The 27,346-nt window shown below is 38.3% G+C and overlaps 1 protein-coding gene across 1 annotated transcript; it reads left to right on the top strand.

The window, feature by feature from the left end:
* Positions 1-1,495: 1,495 nt before the first annotated feature.
* On the top strand, positions 1,496-27,314 carry TMX4 (thioredoxin related transmembrane protein 4). The gene is made up of 8 exons (XM_015857093.2): positions 1,496-1,705; positions 10,336-10,451; positions 14,880-14,925; positions 16,045-16,173; positions 17,078-17,123; positions 18,826-18,927; positions 21,701-21,764; positions 23,278-27,314. Exons 1-8 carry the CDS (start codon positions 1,533-1,535, stop codon positions 23,571-23,573), a joined length of 972 nt encoding a protein of 323 aa, XP_015712579.1. The 5' UTR covers positions 1,496-1,532; the 3' UTR covers positions 23,574-27,314.
* Positions 27,315-27,346: the final 32 nt, after the last annotated feature.

The raw sequence follows: 27,346 nt of genomic DNA on the forward strand, positions 1-27,346 counted from the left end.
TCCTCATATACCTCCTCATATATTTGGAGCTGCTTCATGGAGACTTGTTTTGCCATCTTTTTCATTCTCTTTGAGAACCAACATTGAAGAGCTGATCCAATACAATAAAACATTCCTTAGCCCTTCCTTCCACACATCAGTTATTTGTCACATAAATTTACCTAATTTGGTTCCAGCAGGTGAATCCTTCCATTATGTATAAAACTTCTTTTGGTTTTGGCCAGTCATTCCTTCCTTTCTTTCTTTCTTTCTTACCTTCACTTTCCTTTTTTCCATTTTCCTTTTTCTTCTTCCTGTCCTTTCTCTCAGAGAATCTCTATAAAAACTAGTGTATTTCCCTCAGGCTTCCCTAGTTCTTACTGAGTAGCAATGTAAAGTCCCTTCTTACTACCTCCTCACAAAAGAGCTGTAGCTAAGTATATGTCTTAATCAGTTTCTACTGCTCTATTTTTTTTCTCTTCACTGCATAATTCAGGCCTAAATATTTCGAGGTCTAAATATTGCTAAAATGCCACATTCGATATTCAGTTTACTTATTCAAGTAGAAAGGAGACTGATGAATTATGATGAACGTTTTCTTTTACAAACCACACAAAATAGCCAAATGATTAGGGGAAAACAAAGAAAAAAAAAGAAAGAAAAAAAAAAAAGAAGAAGAAGATAGAGCCCGAGTTTGGTCTCTGTGTATTGCATAGGAAAGAGCAGAAAGTATGTGCCGCATGAGACTCTTACTTCATTCTCAGCTGGCGTTAATCCCAGTGGCAGGAAGCTCAAAGCTCAGATAGGCAGGGATCTCAACAATGCTGGGAAGTGATCGACAAAAAATCTTCTTTGGTAATAGTGGGTGCTTTCTGAAAACCTATCGAATTGAGAATGTAAGTCACCAGTGAGTCAATGGGAGACGTGGCCTATCCTTGTGCAGAAGCAGATGAGGAAAACTGCTGTTGTTTTACTTCTGCATAGTGTGTGTAGTACTACAGGCGGGCCCATCTCCCTACACAGATAGTTTTGTGGGGACTGTGAAAACCCAAAGCTGCTTCTCCTTCTGATTATGGGCTGTCTTACGCTTCTGTGCTTGAATGCTAATGCTGAGTTCACTCAAGCTTCAACAAATACTAGCCAGACCTACAGTGGGGCTCTAAGGAGTGTTTTGATCAAGAAGGTTTGATTCCTAGGGAGAGGAATAATGTTTAAGAGCCTCATTAGAAGAACAGCTAGAGCTATTAAGTCCTAGTATATCCTCAAGCAGGGAAAAAACTAAACACACTGACTGACATATGTAAACGTTTTCTCAACGCAGCTTGTTAACTTCTAGAGAACCTCTTAGGGAGTTCCTCACAAGCCAAGACAGTCAGACTTCAGCCAACATTTTAGGAAGCTCTGCAATCCGTATCAGGCAGGAGGGTGACCAAGCATTGAAGCGCCCTCGATCCGGCCGACAACCGCGGCCCTTCGCGCTCCCTCCACAGCCCCGCCCCGCGGCGGCTGTTGGGCGGGGGCCGCCCTCACTTCCTGGTCCGGGCGGGGGCAACATGGCGGCTAGTGGCGGTGTGGTTCTGCTTTTGGTGGTCGCGTTCGGTCCTCTCGCCGCTTCGTTTTTCTCCTCGTCGCCCGTGGGCAGCCCCGGCGGGCCGCGGAGCCGCGTGCAGGTGCTGAGCGGCTCCAACTGGAGCCTGGTGCTGCAGGGCCAGTGGATGGTGGAGTTGTGAGTAACGGCCGCTCTCCCGTCTGGGGGTGGGGTGGGGTGGGGTGAGGAGGTTCGATCCTTGAGGGACGGCCGCAGGATCCGGCCTCACCTCGGCCCTGTGCTGTGCTGCCCGGGGAGGCCTCTGCCCTTCTGCAGGCAACCGCGGCCTAAGGCTGGGCCCGGGGGTCCCCCTGCCCCTCACCTGCTGTGCCCTCTGCTAAGTCCACTTGGCCTCGAACTGATTTACGCGTTGTGCCTGTGTGTTGGGTGCTGGTGAGGGTGTTTTTCCTCTAGGTTTGCAATATTAGGCAGTACACGTTGTGCTGCTTGTTTGGGGCGGGCTTTCACTGAGATTTGTGTGAGCTTGGAAGGCTGAATTGGGCAGGCAGTGCTTAGCAGGAGTGGTGTTATGTAAATAATGCGGTGTGCTGTGGCTCTCGCGTTCTTGCTCTTTAAGGGTTGTGCATTATGCTTCATTAATTTTTCAACGCTGCTGATGCTTTATTCTGTTGACAGCTGGAGAGGTTTGCTGGATGTGGCCGGAGCTTTAAGTGCTACTGGATAACTTCAGTGATGTCCTGACTTCGCTAGTGGTGTAAAAGTTGCTGAAGAGCATGTGATGTTTTGTGCTTGGAGGGAAGCACGCCTTTTTGTATTTAGAAGGGAAAAAAAAGGGAGGAATAGTTTAAACTGTTTAAGTTTAGAGGGTGGGAATGTCACTTCCCCATGGGCTTTGGTGCTCTGGATCTCATTGGAGACCTCATGTTATCAATGAATGGATGGAGGTGATCCTGAAATGGCTGATCAGAGGCCCAGGGATACTCACTGTGACAGCAGGGGACAGGGGTTTGCTGGTTTAATTTTGAGTCGTCTTATTTTTATTTTTTGATCCAGTATTTATTTATCTCTCTGGTCTAATGTTCTGGCCCTAGGTGGAAGTTCTATGAACTTGCCTGTTCATATATAGCTCAGTGAATCTTAGGGAGGAAATAGACTGCTTAAGGTGACTCAAACTTTCTTGTATTTCTGAGAAAGTAACTACTGGTGCGTGCCCCTGGGGAAGGAAGAAAACAGGAACTGACTGAAATCAGAAGCGGTTGGGATGATGAGCGGTTCAAATTGCTTTGTATGTCTTTACTCCGCTTGAAATGCTGCTCCATTGGCTAAATTACCTTTAGGTTGGTTGTGTTTTTTGTGTACTGTGCTTCATGTGGGAAAGAAACTTGGTCCTCTGTGCTGCTTTCTGCGACATGCTTCTAATACTTCCTACTTCTGAGAAGGAATCCTTGCATCTCACAAGGTTGCCAACTTAATGCTGCTGTTTCTGAATGAAGTTTGAGATTCTTGGTTGTGTTTGAACAGTAGTTTGAGATTCAGAATTAGTTTCTTATGATTCTTACAGGTGTTCTCATATCAGCAGATTTGCCTTCTGCTGATTTTTATGTGGCTTGGATCTGGTGGTGCAGACAGGAGTCCTGTGCTTCACTGATTCACTTCTGTACTGTGTGGGGTTGGCAAGGCTGCAGCGCTGTTCATCAAACTTCATTCGATCAGAGAACCTGCTCTTTCTTCATAAGACTTCTTTAATGCAAAAGCTGTCAGGAAAGAAAAGTTGGTTTTTTTTTTCCATCTGTGGATGTAACGTAGGCTAACGACCATGTGTTGCCACTATCTTTGTTATTTGTTCCTGGGTGCACAAATGGAGAGTCTTAAGCCAGAAATAACTTGTATGCAGGATTCGTAGGAGTAATAGGATTTTTCTTCCTTCATCCCTCCTAGCTGAAGTGTACGTACTTGACTGACTACTTAAAAATAATCAGTTATTTGTAGCTGACAAAACTGCAGCACTGCTGCATTTTGATGATAATGTTCTGGATAACTTTGTGTCTGTAATAGACATCACAGCACTTCTTGCTTGCTGTTACTATCACAGCATGCAGACCTTTGCTGAAGTGCTGAAAGTCTGATGCTGGAATAAACCGTTGCAAAAAGCTTCGTTATTTCTAGTTTGCAGCTGCATGATAATGTCTCACAACCATGAGGAGCTTTTTGTCTTTAATATTGTGTCTGCTGGGGATATATAGAATACTAATTCCTGGTCTCTGTCCTTGAGTGTGTTTCAGCCTCGTGCATTTTGCATTTGTAAACTTAGCTCATTCTACAGTTGATTGATCTCAGTTTAACTTCCTCTTCTTCTTGAAGTAGATAAATGTTAGTAGTCTTTATGCCTCTGACTACAAATTAACTCCTGTTGATCCTACAGCACTCCAGGTTTTTGCCACTGGGAAAATCTCTCCTTCAGTTCCCACGCAGGACGTAAAACACTTTGGTTCCCTTCAGTGGAACCTCCAGTGAAGTACTGGTGCTACATGAGCCTGAAAATGGGGGTTACAGTTTTCAGTTTTAATTCTTAGGCTTTCAGAGGGGGAAAAAAGTAAAGATAACCATAGTAGTAACAAATAAGCAATAATCATGTTTTCAAATCTAGCTTATTGTGTAGCATACAGCGTAGGCCTGTTACTTATTTCCTTATAGTTTGTAGATAAAGTATTGTCCCACTGCTTAGTAGGTGAAGTTATAACAATGGACTCCTATGGAAACTACACTTCTAAGTGAGTATGCCGTAAGTCTAGATGAATATGTTGCCATTTGCATGGCAAAAAGACTGTAAGAACTTTAGAATTCAATAAATTATTGAACAATTAACTTAGATTCAGAGCTCAGTAAGATTGGGGAACTTTCTGTCACTTGTAAGAGTGTAGTCCTGTATTTTGTCTTTCTAGACTTCTCTTTGTCCTAATAGAATCACAGAATCGCAGAATTACCAAGGTTGGAAAAGACCTAGAAGATCATCCAGTCCAACCATCACCAATACTTCCCAGTTAAATCATATCCATCAACACAACATCCAAACATTTATTGAACACAATAATTAGATAATTAATAATTAGAAAGAAAAACCAAAACAGCCCACGCCAAATACTAGAGCTTCTGTTTGGTGATGAAGCTTCTTCTGCAGACCACCTGACTGAGTTGAGAGGAAGCAACCAAATGACGAGTGAATCCTTGTTTAATAACTGAACGTTGGCTCACCCTTTGCCAGACAGTGGCTGAATAGAAACTGATAAAATGTGAATCTGAAATATCCTTGGTAGCAGATGCTTTACTATTGTCAGAAGGACAAAACCATACTGAATGATGGAACTTAGTTTGCTGAAATACTTGAAGATTGTTTGACATTCTGTTTTCAAAATGAACGCTCTGTCCCTTTGAAAAATAAACTAAAACCTTCTGAATGGAACATTTGTGTATTCTTTTGGTTTGCAGATGGCACTCTTACAGTTCTCTTATTCTTGAAGCTAGAAAGCTAAATAATTACAATATATATGGCCTTGCTCCCATCTTGTTCTTGAAAGGTTAAAGTATGCTTCATTAGTCTGTAGAATGAGCGGTGGGTGGCACTTCAAATGTTATCCTAGAGAACCCAATTTCATTGGCTTAATGACCAGCAGTTGCTTTTCACCTTGATTAGGAGGGGAGCTCCCTTGATTACAACAGGAGCTTGTAAGGTTGAGCTCTAGCTCTGAAACAAAGTTCCCAGAACAACATCTTAGTGCATTGCCATTCTGGTCAGTCAGCAGTAGTGTCTGGCTTCAGCTTAGCCCTTGGCTTGGGCTGCGTGAAATAGTCCAGATACGCTGCTTGTGGCTCTGAAATAATCTCTTAAGCTTTTGTGAGCTCTTATTCAAGTTCAAACGTAGCACAGCCATACCCTAAGAAATGCTGTTGGTCCTCAGAAATTGGGTTATAGAAAGAATGTGAGATATTTGGTTCCTGTCAAATGTTGTAATGAATGCTGCAAGCATGTTTGCTGGGGCTTTAGCAGTTTGCACAGACTAACTTAACTGTTGTGAAGCATTTGTTTTGGGACTCTGAGGACAGGAAATTCACTGCACTGCATAGCACTTAGTAGCCCTTCCTGCAGATGAGAAGAGGAACATTGCAATGATTTCAATTAGAGTTGTCAATAATAAAAGCGGAATACCACATATTAACACAGTTAGATGGAAATAATGGAGATGAGGAGAGTGCACAGAATATAAAGGTGAGGAATTAAAGATGTGAAGGAGGAATAGCTGGCCTAAATGTGTTGTTTCTATACTCATTAAACCTTTGGCACGTTTCAGTGTTTAATTTGAAGGGAAAAAAAAATGCATGTCATTGAGAAGAACAGTAGTTCTGCTGCTTTCCCCTATATTGGCAGTCTGCAATATCTACAGGAGTTCTTTCCTCTTACTCACTTGCAGGTAGTGTACTCCCTTTAGTTTCTTGAGGAAATATTGATTGATTGACTTACAGCATAGTTGAGTACCTTCCTTCCTCACTTCCTTCTTTGTTTTTCTTTTCTTTTAATGTTAGACCCTAGTAAGAAAGATGTCTTAGGCTGCAGCATTTCATGATAGGATTTTCAAGTGTGAAGGCTGTAGAAACCCAGTTCAAAGGAGAAAGCAATCCTCAAGTAGTGCAGTTTCACTTCATAGTACTCCTTATCTTAAAAACAGATGTAAATTTTCAGCCTTTTTTGGGCGAGTACTTCAATGGAAAAGGTCTAAGAGCTACTGTTCTACATGCTTCCAGGGTGCTTATGCTTAAGTTAGTTTAAATGAAGTCTTGCCATGGGACTAATTAGCTGTCTGCTTTACTCACCTGTTTAAGGTCTGAGAGAAGCTTGGACTTCCACTTTCAACTGTTTTATTGCTTTATAGTATTTTCTTACTGGACATCTGAACTGTCAGTCAGCTGCATGGTTTTATGACTGATGTGGATGGCTGAGCACTTATGAAATTCTTGTGTTTCAATGTTACACAGTCTCTACTTTTTCTAAATATTGGTTTGTTTTCGTGCTCAGAATTTTTGTTAGGCAAGTGAGAAAACTACTTGACAAAATAAAAACAATATCTTTTGTGTTGTCATTAGTACTGTTCTATGAGGAGCTGTCTCAACAATTGCGCCTCTAGTTCTTATAGTACTTCTGATCTGAAATCAGGCTGATTGCTTAGTTTGTTTTAAACGATGCCTTTCATGGAAGGAACATATAAGTTGTGTTTTGAGAGGAGATAGGCTTGACTGAACAGGAGATCTCCATCTTTGCTGTTTTTCTCTCTGCCCATTGCTGTAAGCTGTTTTATCTTTCTTTGTAGATTCTTGCAACTTCCTGAAAGCATCACAGCGAAGCAAAGAACAGCATTCAGGGTTGCATCTGTTCAGTGTCCATAGTCACTAATAATGATACTAAACAGGCAGGTAGCAAATCGTTTACTTACGTCTGAAGGTGGGTGAGTTGGTCAATTCCCTAGCCAAGCACTTAAGAGTGGAAAAGACTAGTGGTGTGGTCTGTCACATTGTGTGTCAGAAAATCTAGGTCAGATTGTTCTGTGTTTACTAATTACCTCTAGCGATACGACTGAATGGCGTGCTTATTCAAACAGATTTTACCTCAAGTTTGTTGTTGTTGTTGCAGCCATCAGTGCAGTTGCTGATATTTGAAAGCCAAGACTTGTTCATATCTGCCCGTGTAATGCGTGAATTGCTGCGTGAGCTAATGCAGCTGTAGATGAGATGGAAATAGGCTTTGCTTTTCTTGACTTCAAGAGCTTAATATTTTGCTTCCAGATTTTCTTATGCTCTCTGTAGAAAAATTCTAGTGCTGTAAGGGATTGGGGTGGGAAGACACCTGGCTTCTTTGAAACAGCGATTTTAATCTACTTACATCTATTGCTGTTGCAATGGCCCAGAGCATTAGATAGGCATTTGCCTTATTTACAGCAGTGAGGTGATGGGTGAGGATGTTTAAACTGTAAAGCTCTATGCTGCATAAGAGGCCTAGTAAGGCCACAGGTGAGGTATCATGGATATGCATGTGCTTATGATAATGAACATGGCAATTTGTAATTGATAGATGTGGAGTGTTTTCAGTCAGATTTATTTTAAATTGCTTTGTAATATGCAGCAAACTACAGGCAACTTCCTTTGTCAACCAAGAGTCCAGGTCTTGGCTTTAATTCCAGTAGACTTTGATTTAAGCTGAGAAGACCTGAGTGCTGTTTTCTTGGAACACCACTATGGCCACAGGACACAGTGCAAACAACATATTAAGAGTTAAACGTACCCACTAGTGCAGAAGGGAGAGCTAGAGGAGCAACAGCCCAAACACTGGTTGTACAGAAGTGCTAATGGTCCTTGTTTGTTTGTGGAGTATAACTGGAGAAGTTCAGGTTGAATCTGCTTTTGTAAATGACCTGTGCTTGGCTCATATGAATGGATAGACTATAATAAGGACTACTTAGCACATGCATGGATCTGCTTTCCTACTGCTATACATATGCATACATACATATAGAGAGACTGTGTGTATATATATACAAAAGTATGTATTTGGAGTATACCTTAAGCAGGCTGAAGATCAATATATCTTGAAAATCTCATGGCATGAATTTGATTCATCCAGAGAATCTGTATTAAGAAAACATTCCAACTTCTGTCTTTAATTTTAGAGCAACGTTGGTAGCATTATCTGACATGTGGTTTCTTACCTGTCACTCAAACTATTGTAATAAAATATAGCCTGTTTTTAAAGTATGGTATCTGTCAAACTAATGGTAAAAGCTCTCCACAGGGCAGCAGCTCCATGTGTTGAGATTTCTTCCAGCATCCCTTTCAACAATAGTGTCAAGCTGTTTCTTGGCACAATTAGATATGTGTACTTTTTTAGATGTACTCCTAAAAAATGCTGTTTCACAAACACTACAATACTAGGTTTAATACTAATAATTGCTGAGGAAGCTTGATTCTGTCTCATCCATGAGAAATCATTTCAGGGTTTTTTATTCATGTGAAACATTTTTGGCTTCAGAGAGTAAGTGTTCCTGGTGTCCTGGCAGGGCATGGGGAAGTGGTTTTAAGTTAAAAGAGGGAAGATTTAGGTTGGATGTTAGGGGGAGGTTCTTCACTAGGAGAGTGGTTAGGCCCTGGAACAGGCTGCCCAGGGAGGTTGTGGATGCCCCGTCCTTGGAGGTGTTCAAGGCCAGGTTGGACGGGGCCCTGGGCAACCTGATCTAGTAAAGGTGTATGTTTGGTGGCCCTGCCAGGCAGGGGGGTTGGAACTACATGATCCTTGAGGTCCCTTCCAACCCGGGTCATTCTGTGATTCTGTGTGGTTAGAAGACCACGAGGCAATAAGAGGTGCATCTATTTGAGCTGGACAGCAGCTCTGGCAGTCAGACCAAAGGGGTGAGGCAGTCCCTGGTAGAGGTCCCGGGTCAGAGTACATTTGGGTGTGTGGGCTATTACAGGTATTGAACTCAGCCCATGAAGAAATTTCCTCTTTATAGAGTGAATGAGAAATGTGGTTGTGTTGTAGGAGATGGAGAGGTCAGCTCAGCCTCGTTGAATGTTGACTTGCTGATGATAATGAGGCTCTGGAAAGGAGACAGAAGGTCTGAATAAACAGGGGTGTTTTGTACCTAGGCATAAGATAAGCTCTCTGCTTGTTATGGAACTTGCTTGCTTTCTAGCCAATGGATTGTTAGTGGAAATGTACTGAATGTGTGTGTTAGAATATAAAAGGCTTGCTTAGAAGAATAAGTAGAGATACACAACATTATGATCATCACAGCAATAAAGAAATCTTCCTGGCATGAGAACCCTGTGTCATGTTGCTAACTTGCAACAATATGTATTGAGTACTGTAACAAATAGTATCTCTAGGTGAACTGATTTTGCTTCCTTACCTTTTAAAATATTAGAAACATATACATTCTGGTCCCTAGTCAATTAAAGTTAGCTGTGGCTCACAGAAAAACTAGGCATAGCACATATATATATGCTTAATATGCCTATATAACTAAACATTGCAAACTGCAGAAGCTTGACATGTGCTTTATCAGTCTTGTTAAGGCAAAGTACACGAAGATGGCAAATGGGTTTCTATCAAAATGTAAATGTTTTCTGACTTAGACTTTAAAATCAGCTGTTCTATCTCTGTATTGATAATATCAGTCAGTGTCAAACTTGATTTTAATGGTTTTAATGCTGTAATAGTGTATAAAACTCAACTTCTCAAACGTGTTCTTATCTTACTTTAAATTAATCCTGAGGAAAGGCAAAACAGTGCGAACGGTAGGCATTTAATGTGAACTTTCTTTAAATCTCTAAAGAGCACTATCGAAAAGGGCATGCTCTGATGTATTGAGTAGCAGGCTGAGGCAAATGCAATTTCTAGAGGTACAGAGGTGTGGGAAATCAATACAGAATGCTAAATTGAATGATACCATTCCAGAGGGCAGCCTGGTTTTAATAATTCAGAGTGCTGCCATGAAAATAGATTTATTTTTCTATGCAAATAGAATAAATAATGTCTGATATAAATTTCCCTGAGTATGAGAAAAATTGTTTGCTCTAGTAATATTAAGAAGTGCATTGTTTGATGCAAAACTACTTGATTACCTTATTCAATAGACTTCATTATGAAAATCTATATTTTTTTCCTGTGATTGATCTGTTTGTATTTTCTTTGTATGGTAAATCAATTTGAATGTATACATATGAAAGTATTCTAATATTGTAACCTATTTCCCTTCCCTCTCCAGCTATGCTCCTTGGTGTCCAGCTTGTCAACAGATTGAATTGATATGGGAGAGCTTTGCCAAAGAAAGTGAGAAGTTGGATATCACTGTGGGAAAGGTGGATGTTACTCAAGAGCCAGGTATGGTATATAGACTTTTTTTTTAATAAGAGGATTAAGTGTCAGTATCTGAATGCACATTTTATTTTAACAGAGTACCTGGGTTAGCAGACGAGTAAGGAATAGAGGCTTCTAAACCAAAATAACATTATCACCGTTTTGCATCTCCCCATAGCTCATGTATGTGAGGCTAAGTGTTTATATGGTTGATTTGAAGAAATTAAAACTGGGGCAGTGATCAGGCTTCATATTGTACTAAAAGAGGCTTACTCCCTATTTTAATCTTCTTCATTGGAAGCTGTTGCCCGTCTCATTCCTCTCCAAACTCTCTGCAGAGGAATCCAATTCTGTAGCTTCCAATTTCTGTGTTCCAGAGCACAGTACCACAACCACAGTGCGAGCTGGCTTGAATAAGCTTGTAATAATTTGCATTATGATATTGTTTGTTTGTTTTGTTCAATTGTATTAATGATTTTAAAGTGCAGTGTTTTTTCCTGTTTTGATGCATGCATGCAAATGTTTATAAAAGCAATTTCCTGCCAGTTCACTGAAGCATAAATACAAACTTGTTCCTGCCGTAGTGATTCCTTTCAAAGTTTTGAATGTGTTTGTGTAAACTGTGTACTGACACACTGACCTCTTGCTGTTGGGCTTGCCTGTAGTGTGTATAAAAATTAATAATGGGTCAATGAAGGTGAGTTTGGAAATGAACAGTTTTTACGTAAATAAAATTTATAGCCTATTTCTGCTTCTTCACATTAACAAAGCAGTGCTTACTCTGGAGTTAAGACTGTGAGTGAGGATCCATTGTAATCCCAAATCCAATCTTCTAATTGTCTCCCAATTAGAGGTTCTTTGCTTAGGTGTTACTCAAGTTTGGGATTTCAGTCTTGGTTATGGAGTTTCACTGTGATCAGCTTAGAAATGCAGTCCCAAAATGAGGCTTTGACAATAAAATATTTGTGATTTGAAGACATTATTCTTCCCAGTAAAGAACTGGAATGATTATGTTGTGAACTGGAGGGCCTGTGTATTTGAAGTTTGCTTTGGGTCTGAATTTATCTGACTTTTGAGTGATGTGAAGTACTGAAGGTTTTAGGTGTGACTTCTAATTAAAAGTTCCTCAAATATTTGAATTTTTAATAGTGCTCAGAGTCTTGTCCTCTGAAGGTGTTTGATTTCTGTGAGTTAAAGAACTGGCCAAAATGATGCATTCATGCCAGTGTGTGCATAATATACCTGCAATATCCTGTTCGGCACAGAGTAGGAAGGCTGTAGATTCTTAAATTGAAAAACAAAGACTTATTACAGATTTGACCTTTTTGTGTTGATGTAGTTTTGAAGGTATGCAGGTTCCTTTGGAATCTCTCTGAAGTAACTGAGGTATTTTTACTATAGCCTTGTGCTTTGGTCTTTCTTTCAGTTCTTGTGCTTTAAGTGCCCTATCTCCTGTTTTTCACTTGCCGGAAGAAAGTAGTTGGAGATACATAAAATAAGGGAAAAAACACTACCTGTATGTGGGTTTGCTTTAAGTAACACTTCAGAACTCTGTAGGGCAAAGTAACCATTCAAGGTGCTTAATTACATTTGCTACACAATGAAGCAATGCTTGATGGATTTACAACATGTTTCAGTCACTTGACACACCGATCTCAAAGTACTTAAGTACTTTCCTTGTCACTTCTATTGAAACATTCATTATTTTAAGAGCAAGTAATGGAGATGCTCCTGGATTTCAGAGTTCTCTGTATCTGCAGTGCCTTTAAATTCTCAGTCTCAGTGTTTACCACCACTTTCTAAAACAAGATTTCTTGGATCTCCAATACCTAATCTTCTTGGAATACTTGTTCATTGAAAGCAGTGGTATTTTCAGATAGCTTCTGCATACTCTGTGTATTTTTGGGGGGTGACAAGTACCAAAGCTGTTAGGGTTTTTTTTTTTTTTCCTGTTCTTACTTTTCTGCTGACAATATAATGGCATATGCTGGATTTAGATTTGTAAATACATGTCTAACTTCCGGTTAAAACTATTAGCCAGTTAAAGTTTGTATTAGGCATGTGCCAAAGCAATTTGCAGTGTCATTTGTAGCTCACTGAAGCGACTCACATCTGATTTTGCTAATTTAAGGCAGTGTATTAAATATGCAAAAAAACTTTCCAAGTGTATTTTTAGGATGCTTCAGTACATTTTGCCAACAGACTTTGGCTTATATACTTAATTGTTCTTTGTAAGACCACTGATGCTTGCTCAGGGATAGGTTACAGATAAGAGGGATTTAAGCTGGCTATTTCATTTGCCTGACTATCCCTCATTAGAATATTGGAGTTTTTCAGTATTCCCTTAACTTTCTCTGCTCTTAAGCTTGTTATGGTCTTCATGGCTTTCCACTTAGTTTTTTCTTGTGCTGCTCTGCTTTCTGCTTGATTAATTCTACCGTTATGCTTGCATTTTTTGTTTACTTTATCTTTCTTTTTGCTGCCACAGCTTGAAACTGTTTTATAAGATTTCCCACCATCCTGCCCCCCACAGCAATAAAAGATGAATGCAGAAAAATTGAGAAGAAGATGCCTTCTTGGAATGTTAAAGAAGTTTGTGCTTGGTTTGATTTTTAAAAATTAGGGGATTTTTTTTGTTGTTGTTGTTCTATAGGGGGGTTTACAGTACAGGAATAATTAGTACTGAAATTTTAATAATACCTGACTTAGTTCAGTCTGGTTCCCTTTGTTTCTATAGACAGATATTCTCACTGAAGTACCTTGCTGCTACCAACTTCCTGGTGCAGAAAACTAACTAGTGACTCAGTTCCTTGGAAAATAGTCCAGAGCTTTACAAAAGGGGAAGTTAAATAAGTGATTTGTCCTGTCTTCCTTATGTTGGAACTTTATATGGAGGCATTCAGCTCTTACTAAAAGAGTTAAACTGTATACCTAGGGATTGATAACCTCTGAAGTCTATTTTTTCCAAAATAGATTGCATCATATATTTCATTTCTTGCTCTGCAGTCTTTAAGTTGATTGTGTTGAATATTGCAGTTTTTGAGGCAACTTCTTCCATCTTGCAGGCTTTCCTAATTGTCAGGGAGCGGTAGTGTCAAGTAGCCCTGACACTTGTCCATCATGGAAGCAGGGAGAGAGTGATATCTTCACTTGACAACTGTCCTTAGTTGAGTGTTACAGACAACCTGCTTATCAGATGTTTGGGAGCTTTCTATCTCACAGCTGACTCTTGCGGTGAGTCTATGGACTGGGAGATCTCCATTGGCGTACCAAACACTGCAGTGATTCTGGGTGTACTTGCACCTATTACTCTGTAGCATTACTGAATACAAAGTCAAAAAACTCTGAACATTTTTCTCCTCACAGCTGATTTTTGGTGATTTGGAGATTTATCTTGATCATTTGAAGAATTTGTCCTGTAAGTTTTGTTATGTTGTGACTGTTAAGTGTGGTACTCGTAAATTAGTGCAACACCTGATCTCAGTGTAGGTATTGCTTCTAGCCAGCCTTATGAATCCCTGCCCTTATGAATCCCTGCTTCAACCCTTTTTTTTTGCCTGTTCTGCCATCTCTTATGTTTACCCAAAATGCTGATGTGAGCCACCCTTCTGGATGAGATGAAAAATTACTCTCATGGAAGAAACATTTAATATTTTACGGAATAGAATGATGAGAAATCCCAAGCTTTATTATCAGTATGTTAGCATAGCACTTCTATTTATGTAGGTAGGAATAACGTATGGGAAGGAAGGTTAAGAACCTAGAAAAATCCAAAATACTGTCTTGCTACAGTCGTGTTTGTGAGATAAATCGTCTTCCTACGGATACCAGAACAAATCGGTTGTGCAGTGTATGAGGATTATTTGGAAGAAACAAACAAGCAAATGAGATTACTTTATTTAATGGCTTAAGCACAGGCAGTCTTAAATGTGCAGCTCTAAATCATTTAAAATAACTAGAGGATGAAATGAAATGAAATTGGGGCCAGAGTTAGTAGGGCACTGTTCTCATTGTTACAGTCATTAACAGTTCAACTTTCTAGTGGTCATCTGGATCAGACTGGACACACACATAAGCACTTGGGATCCTGAAATAGAGGTGCATATTTTTAGTGGCTCTTTTTCCTTTTGATTGGAAGCCTGCGTTACTGGTCTGCCTGGTCAAAACATTCAGCAGTGTGCAAATATTCATGAGCGGATTCTGTGTAGGAAAATCTAGCAAATGTTTTTCTTCAAGGTAAATATTTTTACTTGATTTGGCAACAGTTTTTTGTATGTGTTAGTTTGTAGCAGTTCTGAAGATTCAACTGTAAACTTGTTTATACAAAGCAGTGGTAAAAGCTGTGCAGTTTGCTTTCTAGTGTGCAAATACAGATCTGTAGGTATTTATAGGTAAGTCAGAATGTTGGGAAATTTTCAGTTTCACATAACTGTGTTTCTTCTTCATTTGTAGGATTGAGTGGTCGTTTCTTTGTCACAACACTTCCTACAATCTACCAGTAAGTATCATACAGGAAAAAATTGTTTCTACGCACAGTCTCTTTTCTGTCCCATTTGTACAGTGGTATGGAAGGTGTAATGACTGACTAAATTAGAGAATTTTGAGTATTTATTAAAAAACATTTCTCATGCTCTCAGTGCGTTTACTGGACATAAAATATGTATTTTTAACTTATGGTGGAAGGTTTTTCCTGCAAATGATTTTGTACCTAAATAAGCAATGCTTTTTCAGTCAGAAAATGTTGTTTAATAACTTATAAGAGCTGATGCTAGTTGACATTTATTGACATCTAGAAACCTGGTTATCTGTAAGCAGAAATACTTGACCTTATGGAAGTGAATCACTGCAGTTTCTCATTTTAATAATTGACTGTCCAGGCCTCATTTAAAATAGTACAGAAGCTTTTTACTAATTGTGTAGTACTGCTTCTGTTACTACTGAATTCTTAATCTGATGACTTGGTCCCAGTATGTTGCAGTTGTATCCTTCTGGCCACTTGTTTTACACTGTAATGCTGGAAAATAGATGACAATGAAGGAGTATTGTCTTTCAGTGTCAGTTCCCGTTGTTGCTTACAGCTTTAATTACAGTAACGAAGTTCTCATCAGAGGACTTCTTTAACATACGTGGTTTTACTGTGTTCCATTGTTACCGATACTGCTGGAAACAAATCACAAAAGCTGTGTCTGTGTCTCTTCAGTAAAGGGTTACATCCTATAGAGAACCCTTTAAGACACGATACTAGCCTTACATGTACGTATGTATTTGTGTGAGTGTATAGATAGATTTTTCTAATACAAAAAGGTATGTAAAAATGGGTTATTACTTCATATGTTTTGTATTCACTGTGGAGTGAATATGAAAGCAATTTTAATAAACAGCAGAAACTAATTCTGGTGGGAAAACTGCAACTAGCTATCAGGTAAGTTTTGAAACACTGAAATTATGTAGGTGTTCAGCTTTCTGGCCATGTCAAATTGCTGTATGTCAATTTTGGTTTTGTTTTGTTGTTGGTTTTTTTTTTGGGGGGGGGGGGGAAGGGGAACTTAGGAATAGATTGTATTTTTACCATAGAGCTAAAGCGCTGTTTATATTAATTTGTATTTATGATTTTTAGTGCGAATGATGGAGTATTTCGCAGATACCGAGGCTCACGGACATTGGAAGATCTTCAAAGTTACATTTTGGAGAAAAAATGGGAAGCTGTGGAGCCCGTAGCAGGATGGAAGTCTCCATCTTCTATAATGTAATTCTTTGTTTTTATTAACAAATGTTAAAACTTAGTATTCATTAAGGGTGCTATGTTGACTGTTGAAAGACAAAAAGCCTTTATACCCTAGACAAATAGGCTTTGCAGAAGCAGTCTGTATCAACAGCCTCCTTTTGCATTTTCTCACCTTCAGAAGAAGGTTTCTTTTGTGCATTTGATTTTGTTCATGCCTGCTGAGGTTTGTATACACTGTCTCTGAAAATGTATAAAAGGGGGGAAGAAAGTACAGCCACTGAGCATTACGTAAGTGCCAGTTCTATCTCCTAAGCACTGAAAGCAAATGCACATTTATACAAATGATTATTTGATTTCTGTCTGCTCGTGGCAGAAGCATTTAGCTGCAACACTTTCTTATTTATTTGTTTGAAAGAAATTTTGTGTCTTTCTTTGGAATAGGAGATAGCATAATACTTACATAGTATCCATTATTTCTGGGGTATTTGATTTCCTTTGAAATTGTGTAGACTGCTTGCATGTTGTAAAAGATGAAACAAAGGTATGCGTGCCCTGCATTTCATTTTGACTGAACCTATTGTCTAAACTCAAATGAAAAATCCAGTGGTTATACAATATTTAGTAATAGGGTAAGGAGCTACAGAGCTGCATACTGCTGTGAGGTGTGGGAAAGATGCTCAAACCTGAACTGTGGGAACTTCTGTGATTAAATTTGAATGCTTTCTCAAATCATTGTTCCAGTGCTTTGTACTGAGCCAGCTTAAATGAATGTAATGTAGGGAAAACATAATTTGTGTTAGCTTCCTTCAGAAGTTATCAGAAGTCTATAGGAAGAATATTTTTTCTTGGTTTCTGTGCAGTTTTTTGTATATCTTAAATCTTATTTATCCTAGAACCTTTTTTTTCCCTTTTCATCGTGTTTTAGGATGCATGGTATGGCAGGACTATTTCATCTCTCTGGGTGTATCAGGGTAAGTAACTACATGGTAATATATTCCGTACCACCCACACCTTCACGCTTAAAATAATACTATGTTTAGAAGTCAAAATGTAGTTGAATGTTTTTTGTATCTTTTTATGAGACTTAAATTTTCCTTATATTTAAAATACAGTTGATGTGTAGTATTTTTGTGTTAGAAGTTCTGCAGTACCAACAGGCTCTGAACCAAAAGGTGGTGGTTTGATAATAAAGATTATCATCGATACTGAAAGTGTTTATTCTGCATCTGTATTTCAAACTACCAACAAAATTATGTTAGAGAAAGATTGGACAGTAGAAAATGATCGAGAGAGAAACACTTAACATACACTGGAGTGTGTTTTGAATTTATAAAACTTATTTTGAGATGCTTCATTTGGATGATATTTTTCCCTGCAGTACACAAATACTGAAGAGTTTCAGTCCTTTCTGATTCTGGCCAGGAAACATGCTCTTTCTCACAATCATCAACTGTAGCTAAGATTGAAAGACTATCTGTAGCTAAAGTCTTGCTATTGTAATACTTGCTACTTTATAGCCATCTGTTATTTCTCTTATGTGTAATGTTGTCCTTGTCTAATTTCCTTCCTGAAAGATTAAATACTCTGAGAAGGAACTTTCTCTAATTTGCTTTATACTCAGATGGATATTTCAACCGACCATTTCCTTACTCTTTTTGCTGTGCTATCCTTGCATATGCTTCAGTAAATGTTGGATGCGCTTCTGATATTAAGGAGAGGAGAGAGAGATGAATCTTGGACTTGAGAATATTAAAGCTTCTGTAAATGTTTGTGGTTTGTTTTCTAATGGATGTACTCTTGAAAGAGATGTGATGTTATAATTGACTTCCTATTGGACTGTTCTATTTGATATGATGCTTAGTTCAAGCAGATGAATATGAAATTGAACCCTCCTATTCAAACTTTCGAAGAAATCTTGATGTTGCAGTCTGATTTTTCTCTGGAAAAAAAGAAACAACTTCCTTAGTATCTGTATAGTATAAGTGACTCTTCAGCTCTTAAGAGTTTGAATAAGAAAGAAATTGCTCTGTTTTACTTAATGAATGAATTCCCAAGTTTAAGTGTGTTTCGATCTTTGTACAGTGGTGTCTGCCACTCTGTTTCCCAGGTGTAATTATGAGGACAAAGCTCTGTATGGAGTCTTTTGGTTGGTGATGGGCTTGTGCAGTGGATATAAAATAACAACTGCTTTGAATTGTTGCTTTTTTGGTTTGGGAATGTTTAACTTCGAAAGTATCTTTGTTTAAAATGCCTTCATTTGTTTTCTGTGACAGTCAGGTGTACAGGTTTATGCCATGGGTACATCTGACCTGTTAATTTCACTTAAGTACTTCCAGAAATATATAGAACTCTAGAATGCTGTAATACATTCTATGCTCTGAGTATTTCTCCTGCATCTACATGTAGCAAGATTCCATGTGCTTACCTGCAGCACAATTAACATGAAAAATTCAGTCAAGCAAAAGGAAGATTTAATCGTATACTTAGTTGTCACACTGAACTTTATTTTTAAAGGATGGCTAGGGCTTGTGTGAAAAGAGTTTGGTGTGTGTGTATATATGAATACTGTTGTGTAGGGTCTTAATTAGGTGCTGATTTATGTAATGGTCTCAGCAGAATAAAAATCACATGTGTTGCTTGGTATGAAGTTAATAAATACCTTCTCATTTTCAGCAAATTCATAACTACCTCACTGACACTCTTGGATTTCATGTTTGGATGTCTTACGCAGTCTTCATCTTGGCTACCTTACTGATTGGCCTGTTCCTGGGTTTGGTAAGGAAGTGTATTAATTTCTTAGTTACCTAGAAATATTAGTAACCTGGAGGGGGGTGTGGAGAAGGGCAACGGTACCAAAAACTTTGCTAATAAGTTATAATGCAGTACCTGGTTCTAAATTGCTTTTTAATTTGTATACAATTGAAATCCTGAAGTATTCAGTACTGCAGATTGACTGGCTAGTGTTATTGCCTACTTCTGGTAAAGGTTAGGGCTGTTCACTCAGGTAATTTGGCCTATTTGTTAAACTTATTCTTCAGTTTATGTTCGCTTAGTCCATACAACAAACCAGTGTACTTACATTGTTCTTTCTTGTTAAAGACTTCAGGGTTGCATGTGTGTGGTCAGAAAGATGTAGAGACTCCAGCTCCTTAAAACAGGCTTTTATGGAGGGATTTTTTTATTAGCTGAAATGGGAGTCTATTAGTGGGAGTTAGCAATGCAAGTATGGTGCTGTACTGCTACTCAAAATGAAAGGACAAAAATCTGAAAGGCTTTGAGGATTTAGGGGGTTTTAATTGACTTACTCTATTTTCAGGACGCTAATGTTGTGGTTACAGATCACTCTTCAGTAAACAGGCTTCCTTCTGTGATCTTTTTCTTTAAGTCTTGGTCAGGAATTGGAAAAATCTAACATCTTATTAGCCAGAACTAATGCATTAATATGAATCTTCAAAGCATCGGAAAGGTTTTTCAAAGAAAGCTCTATGTTAAAGTTCAGAGCTGTATCCTGAACCCTGGGGGTTATGTTAGTGGGGAAGAAACTCAAAGTTGCTTTACCTGTGTAGTTGAAATCACTTTCTTTTGGAATACTTGAATGCTGGGACTCTCTAATCTCAGCATTAAAAGAGAAAGCAAGCTGGAAAAGGAGATACAGATAGGAACATGAATTTTGCACAAATTAATGGTCTGGTGCATATACTGCAACTGCCAAACTTGTTAAACCAGCCATGAGCCTAACTGTTCTTAACTAGCTGCTAAATTGCTATTCCATGCAGTTGTTTTGGGCACTTGGATTGTTGCCCTTCAGCCCAAATACTGATGAAATAAACTGAAGTTGTGTAACGAACGTTTATAAACTGTTATTTCAATACAGTGTTTGTGTCTTTAGGCAAAGACACTTTATTATATGTAATATATGCAGTACTGATGTATGTTTTATTGTACAATTAAAACAGCTGCATCTTTCTAGATTTTAATTCATCAACAAATGAACACAAATCAAGGTAACTAGAAGCAAATGGCTGTGTTGAGTTCTTTTAATTGTTTTCCCACTTACCTAAAACCCAAACAAAAACACAAGAAAGGCTCCCACTCCACAAAAAAAAAAAACAAAACCCATACTGTAAAATAAACCAAGCAAACAATGACCTAACTCTCCCAGACTGGAAAAAAGTTGGGGAAAAAAAAAGTCAATATTGCAACCTCTTCTAACACTTTTTGTGATGTAAATATAGTTCTAACACTGTATCATTTGTTTCTTCTATTTCATTTGTACTATTCTTAAAGTATGGCAATGAGAGAAAGGTCTTTCTTTGTGTTTTGATTGTATGTAGGCTGCTCTAGCAAAGAGCCAAAACCATAAGACAGAATCGAATGTGGAAGATTAAAGTGCTTTATGTATGTTGGGGAGACAGTGAGTCAGATCTGCATAACATGCTAAGGTGTAGAAAATCTTGGCCATGAAGATTTCTGGAGTATGAAATACAATGAATATCCTCAACTGGTTCTGAGAATCTCTTCTGAAGATGCTAAGCATTTCATTTCTGAATAAATTCAAGGAGATAGGAGGCAGGAACTATGGAGTGGGAAACAATATTCGTTCAGATACAGAGCTTGCACTTTTTCCCTCAGATTATTAATTAAGCTCCTCCAGACGGCTCTTGCCTTGAGCCAGATAATACAACTTTCTAGACTTTATCTAAAAGGATGAGTAATAAAATAGGAATTTCTTCATTAAAGCTATGAAGACGACTAGAAAAATATTTAGACATAGTATTTGTCAAGGGCTTTCTTACCACTGAATTTCTTTGTTTGCCATGACACTTTCAGAAAGATCTGTTGGTGTTCTTGCAGTTGGAACTTGAAGTTGAATGAGACAGTAATGTTACTTTCAATTTTAAAAGCCAAAGCTACAAAGCAGTTAATATTTATTGTATAAAGTGTTAAAGCTCTCAATGTAGATCCAGCAAGGGATGGATGGATGGATGTTGCATTTTTTTTCTGAAGTTGTTCTTGAGATCCTGTCAAATTCAATTGACTTTTTTTAGCATAAAGAAAAAAATCCAGACTTGGTGAGTGAATTATCGTATCTGTGATGGTGGAAAGGCCCATCATTTATCACTTGTTCTCTCAGCAACATCTTGCTGTTCAGCAGGTTTTAGCACGTTTCAAGTTATGGAAAAGAACTCATCTTTGTTCATCTGAGTATCTAAAATTACATGCTGTTAAGAATACTTTGCTATTCAAATTATAGCACACTAATCTTTTCTGTCAAGTTCCCTTTTTAAGAGCTTCTGCCAGTGAAGATAGTCTGAAGTGAAAGTATATTGAAAGTCTCTGAAGTAGAGAAAATAAATGAACCCAGAACCAGTGCAGTAATAAGGTGATGGAAGATGAGTAACGATGTATCCCAAGTCACGCTATTTCTTCTTATCACCAGCTTGCCGATTATATTTTTACATCAGGTACAAACAAAACAGTGTAGGGGCTGCTGGAATGAAGTGTGTGTTTGTTAACTGAGGCTTTTTTTTCTCCACCCTTTACCCAGATGCTGGTTTTGATTTCAGACTGCCTTTGTCCATCGAAGTCGAATTACAGAAACGAAACATCTGGTAAGAATGTGTACTTGTAGGAGGGAGGGCAATGTGTTGTCAGGCCCTTAAGTCTCAGTCAGTAAATCCAAGTATGCACTTTAATCACTCAGTGACAAGAATTCATATGTCTGAAATATCAATAAGAACATCTGCTTGGAGGAAAGTCTAGGGAATAACAACAAAGAAACCCAACACCACCAAAAAACAGCATTGTTTCTTTCTTACACAGCTGTCAAGTGGCTAAAGGCTTTCAAAATGACAGGTTCTTAAATAAATATACCGGGTTTTGTTTATTTTGTGTAGCTACATCTTTGTTAGATCTGTTGCTTAAATGTAAAAGTGATTTGCTTTGGTAGGATACTTCTGTGTCCTGTTATATACTCTCTGTTGCCTTGGGAATATTCTGGATCTATACAATTCTCTATCTGTATTGTGGAAAGAAGGGTAAAGAAGGAAAGAGAATCAAATCAAACTTGATACTGCAAGAATAATAAACTAACAATCGAGGAACTCGGACTGCAATTTATCATTAGCCGCAGATCAGACTTTGTTGCAGTATTGAGTCTTTGAGACTCCCTGTATGAGCTTCATATGGGTAAAGATTTGTACACAAGGCTGTTTCTTAGTGCATGGGGGAAGGTAGGAAAGTTAGGCTTCTGGTGATTAGGTGTTGTCTTTTTTTTTAACCCCTCCCTCACCACATATGAAACTAAATTTCCCACTGAAATTTGAATGTTACTCACTAATCTTAAAGGAAATAATATGTGGTGTGGGGTGCTGCATCTCCTTCAAATAAAAAGAAGAGGTGCATCTTGCTGATGCCCACTGAGAGGGGCTTCAGAGCAGCATTCTGCTCCCTAGGGAGTGGGAGGCAAAAGCTTGCACACAGAACTGAGCCTGCTGTCAAGATGTCTGTGAAGTTCTAGAACTCCTCGTGGCACAGTTGTGCTATCAGATGGTGTCAAAATGGAACTGTAATTAAAAGTTTATTTAGTAGTTATGTACATCTGTGTTTGCTGTGTAAGAAGATGCATCTGTGACACTTGCCAGTAAGACTTTAGACAGATTTAAGATTCTTTAATATGCAAAATTACTGCATATTAAGTGTACTGCTACAGTCTGCTATTCAGTTGGTTTACTGACCCAGCAGCTGGTGTTACCTGACAGAGCTGACTGCTGTCATTTTGTCACTGATCTGTTTAGTAATGATGTCTGATGGCTCTCATGGAGCCAAGCAACCTGTCCTGTCTTTAGTTTGTAACCCTGTGGAACCGTTTGAAAGCTTTCGGCCTGATAAGCAAGTAAAACAAATGATAATGGAAGAGAAAGACTACGGAAGGTTTATTTGAAAGAACTGGAAAATAAGGGGAAAAAAACAGTTCTATACAAAAGTTTTCAGTGAAGTTTGTGAATATTTTAGAGTTGTAATACATTGTGATGTACCTGATGTATTTCGCATGTGTAATAGTGTACCTTTAAAAGACAGTGTTCTGAATATCAGTCTAACTTCATTTGAAACTCTTTTGTTTAGAGGTAATTACAAAGGAGAATATGGAGAATGCAGAGAATGCAGTGTTGGAAGAACCGGAGGAGGCCACAGAGCTTTCTGCAGATGATGCAGAAGAGGCTGCAGAGGTAAAAGATCTCTCAGAAGGAGAAGATGCACCAAATTCAAGTGTTGATGACTCTGAAGAGGACTTGGCACTTGGAAAAGAATCAGGTGAAGAAGAAGAAATGGAAGACTTGAACGAGCAGCCTTTGGCTGATTCAGAGACTGAAAGCTCAGTAAGACAGCGTCGAAGTCAGGTGGCTGATCATGGACTGTAGTTTCTGGGGCGTATTTTATACACTTGGACCAAAGAAGTATCAGACCCTGGGTCTGAAGCTGAAGCTTACACTTGATTTATCACTTGTGTTTACGGAAAACCTCTGCTCTTTTAGCAGGCTTTTCTTTTTCTTTTAAACTAGTAATTATTCACTGAGGTTTTTTTATAGGTGTATATGCTGTGTATTGTATAACTTCAGCCATGACAATCAAAGTGAGCGTTATTATGTTTTTGTAGACTTGTAAGGGAAAAGGGGGTGATGGAGTCTCAGCACTGACCTAAACAAGGCAAGGACTTTGAATTCTTAAGTAGCTTGGAAGGCCTGTGACTTATCTGTCTGAATGTTAATTTTTTCCTAAAGCCACACAAGCACTGGATCAGCAATAGAGCAGTGGAAGGAGATTCTTTTACTAGTCTTCTGTTTAAAGACATTGTATACAATTGATTTATTTTTATTGCTTTCAACTGAAGCACCTTTCTATCTTTCTTTAACATTTATTTTGAAAGTATATCATGCGGTGTCCTTTGCTTTGTGCCCTGGTTTGTGTAGCCCCAGATTTTTTTCAGACTGTGGTAATTCAGAGGCTTGCTGCACAGCTTAGGCTTGTCAGCTGTTGTTTTTTGTTGGGTTGTTTTTTTCTGACCCAAGAAGTTTGAATAATCAAAAGCTTCAGGCCCATGAAGAATGACAGCTAGATGCTTAAATATATTTGTAAAAGAGATTTAAAAGAAATTAGTTTGGTCAGGGAAAACTTCTGCCAAAGCATGACTCTTTTCTTTGGAGACTGTAGCAAGAAGTGCTCTTTTTGCAGCCATAGAATTGTGTATTTCCTCCCCAACACAGGCTTGGCACATGCAGTGCATTTCTGCTGTTTCCACCTCAGAGTGGCTTTGGCAGAGCTCAAAGTGCTGTGGTGGTGGTATTAATTGAGGGGGCACTTAAGGGTTCACCTTTGTCACTTTTCTACTTTGTTACTAGATTCAGCACATTAGGAAAAGGGGGGGTCAGGGATGAAAAGCAAGGAGAAGCTTTTGGTTTTGCTACTTTCATCAAGGTAAATGTATATCAAACTATATAAAGTGAAAATGGCTTGCCGGGTAGACAACATTAGATATGATTAGCAAACTAAGTCATTAATGGTATCTGTATTTTCCTCCTTTGGTTGACTTGGTTAATGGCTTTTTAGGTAAAGAATATTTACAGTGAGATCGTGAATGTTCCTAATTTGACATGTAATCTCATGTGCATAAGATGTATCTTAAGATTAACTTTTTTTTATATTGCATAAAACTTGCTAATGTGCATGAATTTCATCTAGAATAAAGAGTAATCAGATGAAATCATTTCTCTTACTAGAAGAGAAGTTGCAAGTGCAAAAATCTAGTTTCCTTTGAGACTGATATTATTAGGGCCAATTTGTCTTGAAATTTGACTTTTAATGCTCATAAGAGAGCATATTTACTCAACTTTACAAAGAAAGCTGAGCTTAACTGTTGCATATTGTGTCTTGGAACCATATAGTAGAAAGTTTAAAATTTTCTTTATACAACTGTAACAGATAATATTACTCTGCATATATTAAATACAATTTTTTATGGAGCGTGCTGAGTTGGACTTGAATCTCATTCTCCAGTAGTGGAGATATGTAAATATGCTTTCGCATATGTGGAGGCAATACAGTTGCACTATAAAGTGAGCAGTTGTTTTGTGTTATCTATGTATTCTTCCATGTAATTAAGAAGCTGTAGAATCTCACAGGCTGCAGGACTCCATGTCAGTTCAGATAGATTTAATTATTTTTTTTTTAAAGGTCAAACTAAGCACGTATTTGCAAAACTTAAATATTTGTAGCTGCTGTAGAGGGAAAAACTGTGTAAGAGCACAGAGCACAGTTTTGTCATTTCTAGGACATATTTGCTTTTTTCATTATCTAAAATGCAAATGAGACTTGAGCGTATTTTGTGAGATGACTGGGGACTGGTGTTACTTGGGCTTGTCTAAGATAAGAACTGATGTATCCTTTCAATCATGGGTCCAAAGCTTCTTCATGCTGAGGAATATGGAAGAACCGCATCCAACATAGGTTGATGACAGCGATGCCTTTGTGTACAGAAGAAAACATTTTAAACTGTGTAGGGCATTGTGACATTTGTAATGTGTCAGAAAGAATATGTAAGTATTAAACTTCATTCAGTTTCTTTCTACTTCTTTAATAATGTAGAGCCAGTCATCTGAATTTCTCTCTGTCTGTTTAGAGATGCTCCAAACTTTGAAAAATACGGAACATCCTTATTCCTCCCAGTGGCTTTGTCTTACACTGCTGAGAATATGATATATTAAAGAAGTATTAAGTGTTACGTCCTGTGTATGCTCAGGATCAGGTATTTGGGCTTTTTGAATGTTGATATGAATGAGGTGTTCTCACAAGTGTTGTATTCCATTGTGCTGTCCTTGGTATTTTTTTTTTCTTTTTAAGAACAAAAACCCCACAGAAGTGACACCTTGTCTGAGCAGGTGCACGGTTTCTGAGAAGATGTCAAAAAGATCAGAAACTGTTGTTCGATTGTCTGTAGTCTTAATTTACAGTTCTTGTTTTTGTGTATCTCTGTTATGTATGGATTATTTGAAATGATGTCTGTATTTTCCATTGTAATGAGCCAGACTACCAGATCACTCTGATGTGAAGAGATTAAGTAAGCAGGCAGCAAGTGACAGCAGTACATCTCTTTGTAGGTCTTCCTTGTGAATCTGGGTGTCACTAATTGGAAGCTTCTAAGGCTTCTCAAACAATATAACCTGCATGTCATTGGTCCTATGTTTTTTATGAATAAATTAGGAAGTATGCTAACTTGGGTTTGACTGTATTTGACATGTATAGCACTATCTTATTCCAGAGTTCAGCAAGTTATGCTTAAATGGTTGCATAGCAGTTCCTATTCTAAACTCTAATCTTCAGCTTGACTTAACGTTTGCAAGAAAATGTTGTAGCGTGGTATTACAGACCATTGCTGAATTGTAATATTGTGTCTGGCAGACAACTAAGAAGTAGCATGCTCTGTAAAGGTCTTTCTGTTAAGCCAAAGTGTAGCCACTGTACAGTAAGCATGCAGTGTCAGTGTATGTTCTAGAGTCAGCTGCTCTCCACTAAGATGCATTTCAGCTGAATCATACAGATGCGGTACTTAGTAGATATTACTGTAGTATTTGATCATTATGTTGCCTTTAAAGTCGGTATGAACATCTTGTGCAAGATGAGTGTTCTGTCATCTGTCCTCTGTTAAGATTGATGTGTGTTTTTTATTTAATGGAAGTTCCTGCAATCTCAGTATAGTCAAAATGTCCATGGAGAAGCTGCTCTGAGCGCTGTTCAGAACATTTTGGTTAAGGATAAAGCTGTTAAACGTGAGGCTTGAAAACTAGAGCTATATGTAAAACATGACTGAAGATTTTTGAGAGCCAATGTAAATTTTGCATGTGCCACTTTAAAAACCAGTCCTTGATGGGTCTGAATATGAATTCATGAAGTCAAGTCACTCAAAAAAATCCAGTGGGTTCCTTTTTAAAGAGGCTAGAAATGCAGCCTTTCACAACTGCTGTCCTAGAGATTTGTGTGAAATGTGTGTACAAGTCTTGGAATGCTGTATATGCTGCGCCTGTTCTGGGCAACACTTGCTCTGTGGGCTGTCTTCACTGAAATGTCATACAGAATCTTTTATATTAAAGTTTCGCAGATTTATTCTATGGATATTTTTACTGAAATTTCATATGAATTT

This window comes from Coturnix japonica, chromosome 3 (assembly GCF_001577835.2).
Source record: "Coturnix japonica isolate 7356 chromosome 3, Coturnix japonica 2.1, whole genome shotgun sequence".
Taxonomy (NCBI): Eukaryota; Metazoa; Chordata; class Aves; order Galliformes; family Phasianidae; genus Coturnix; species Coturnix japonica.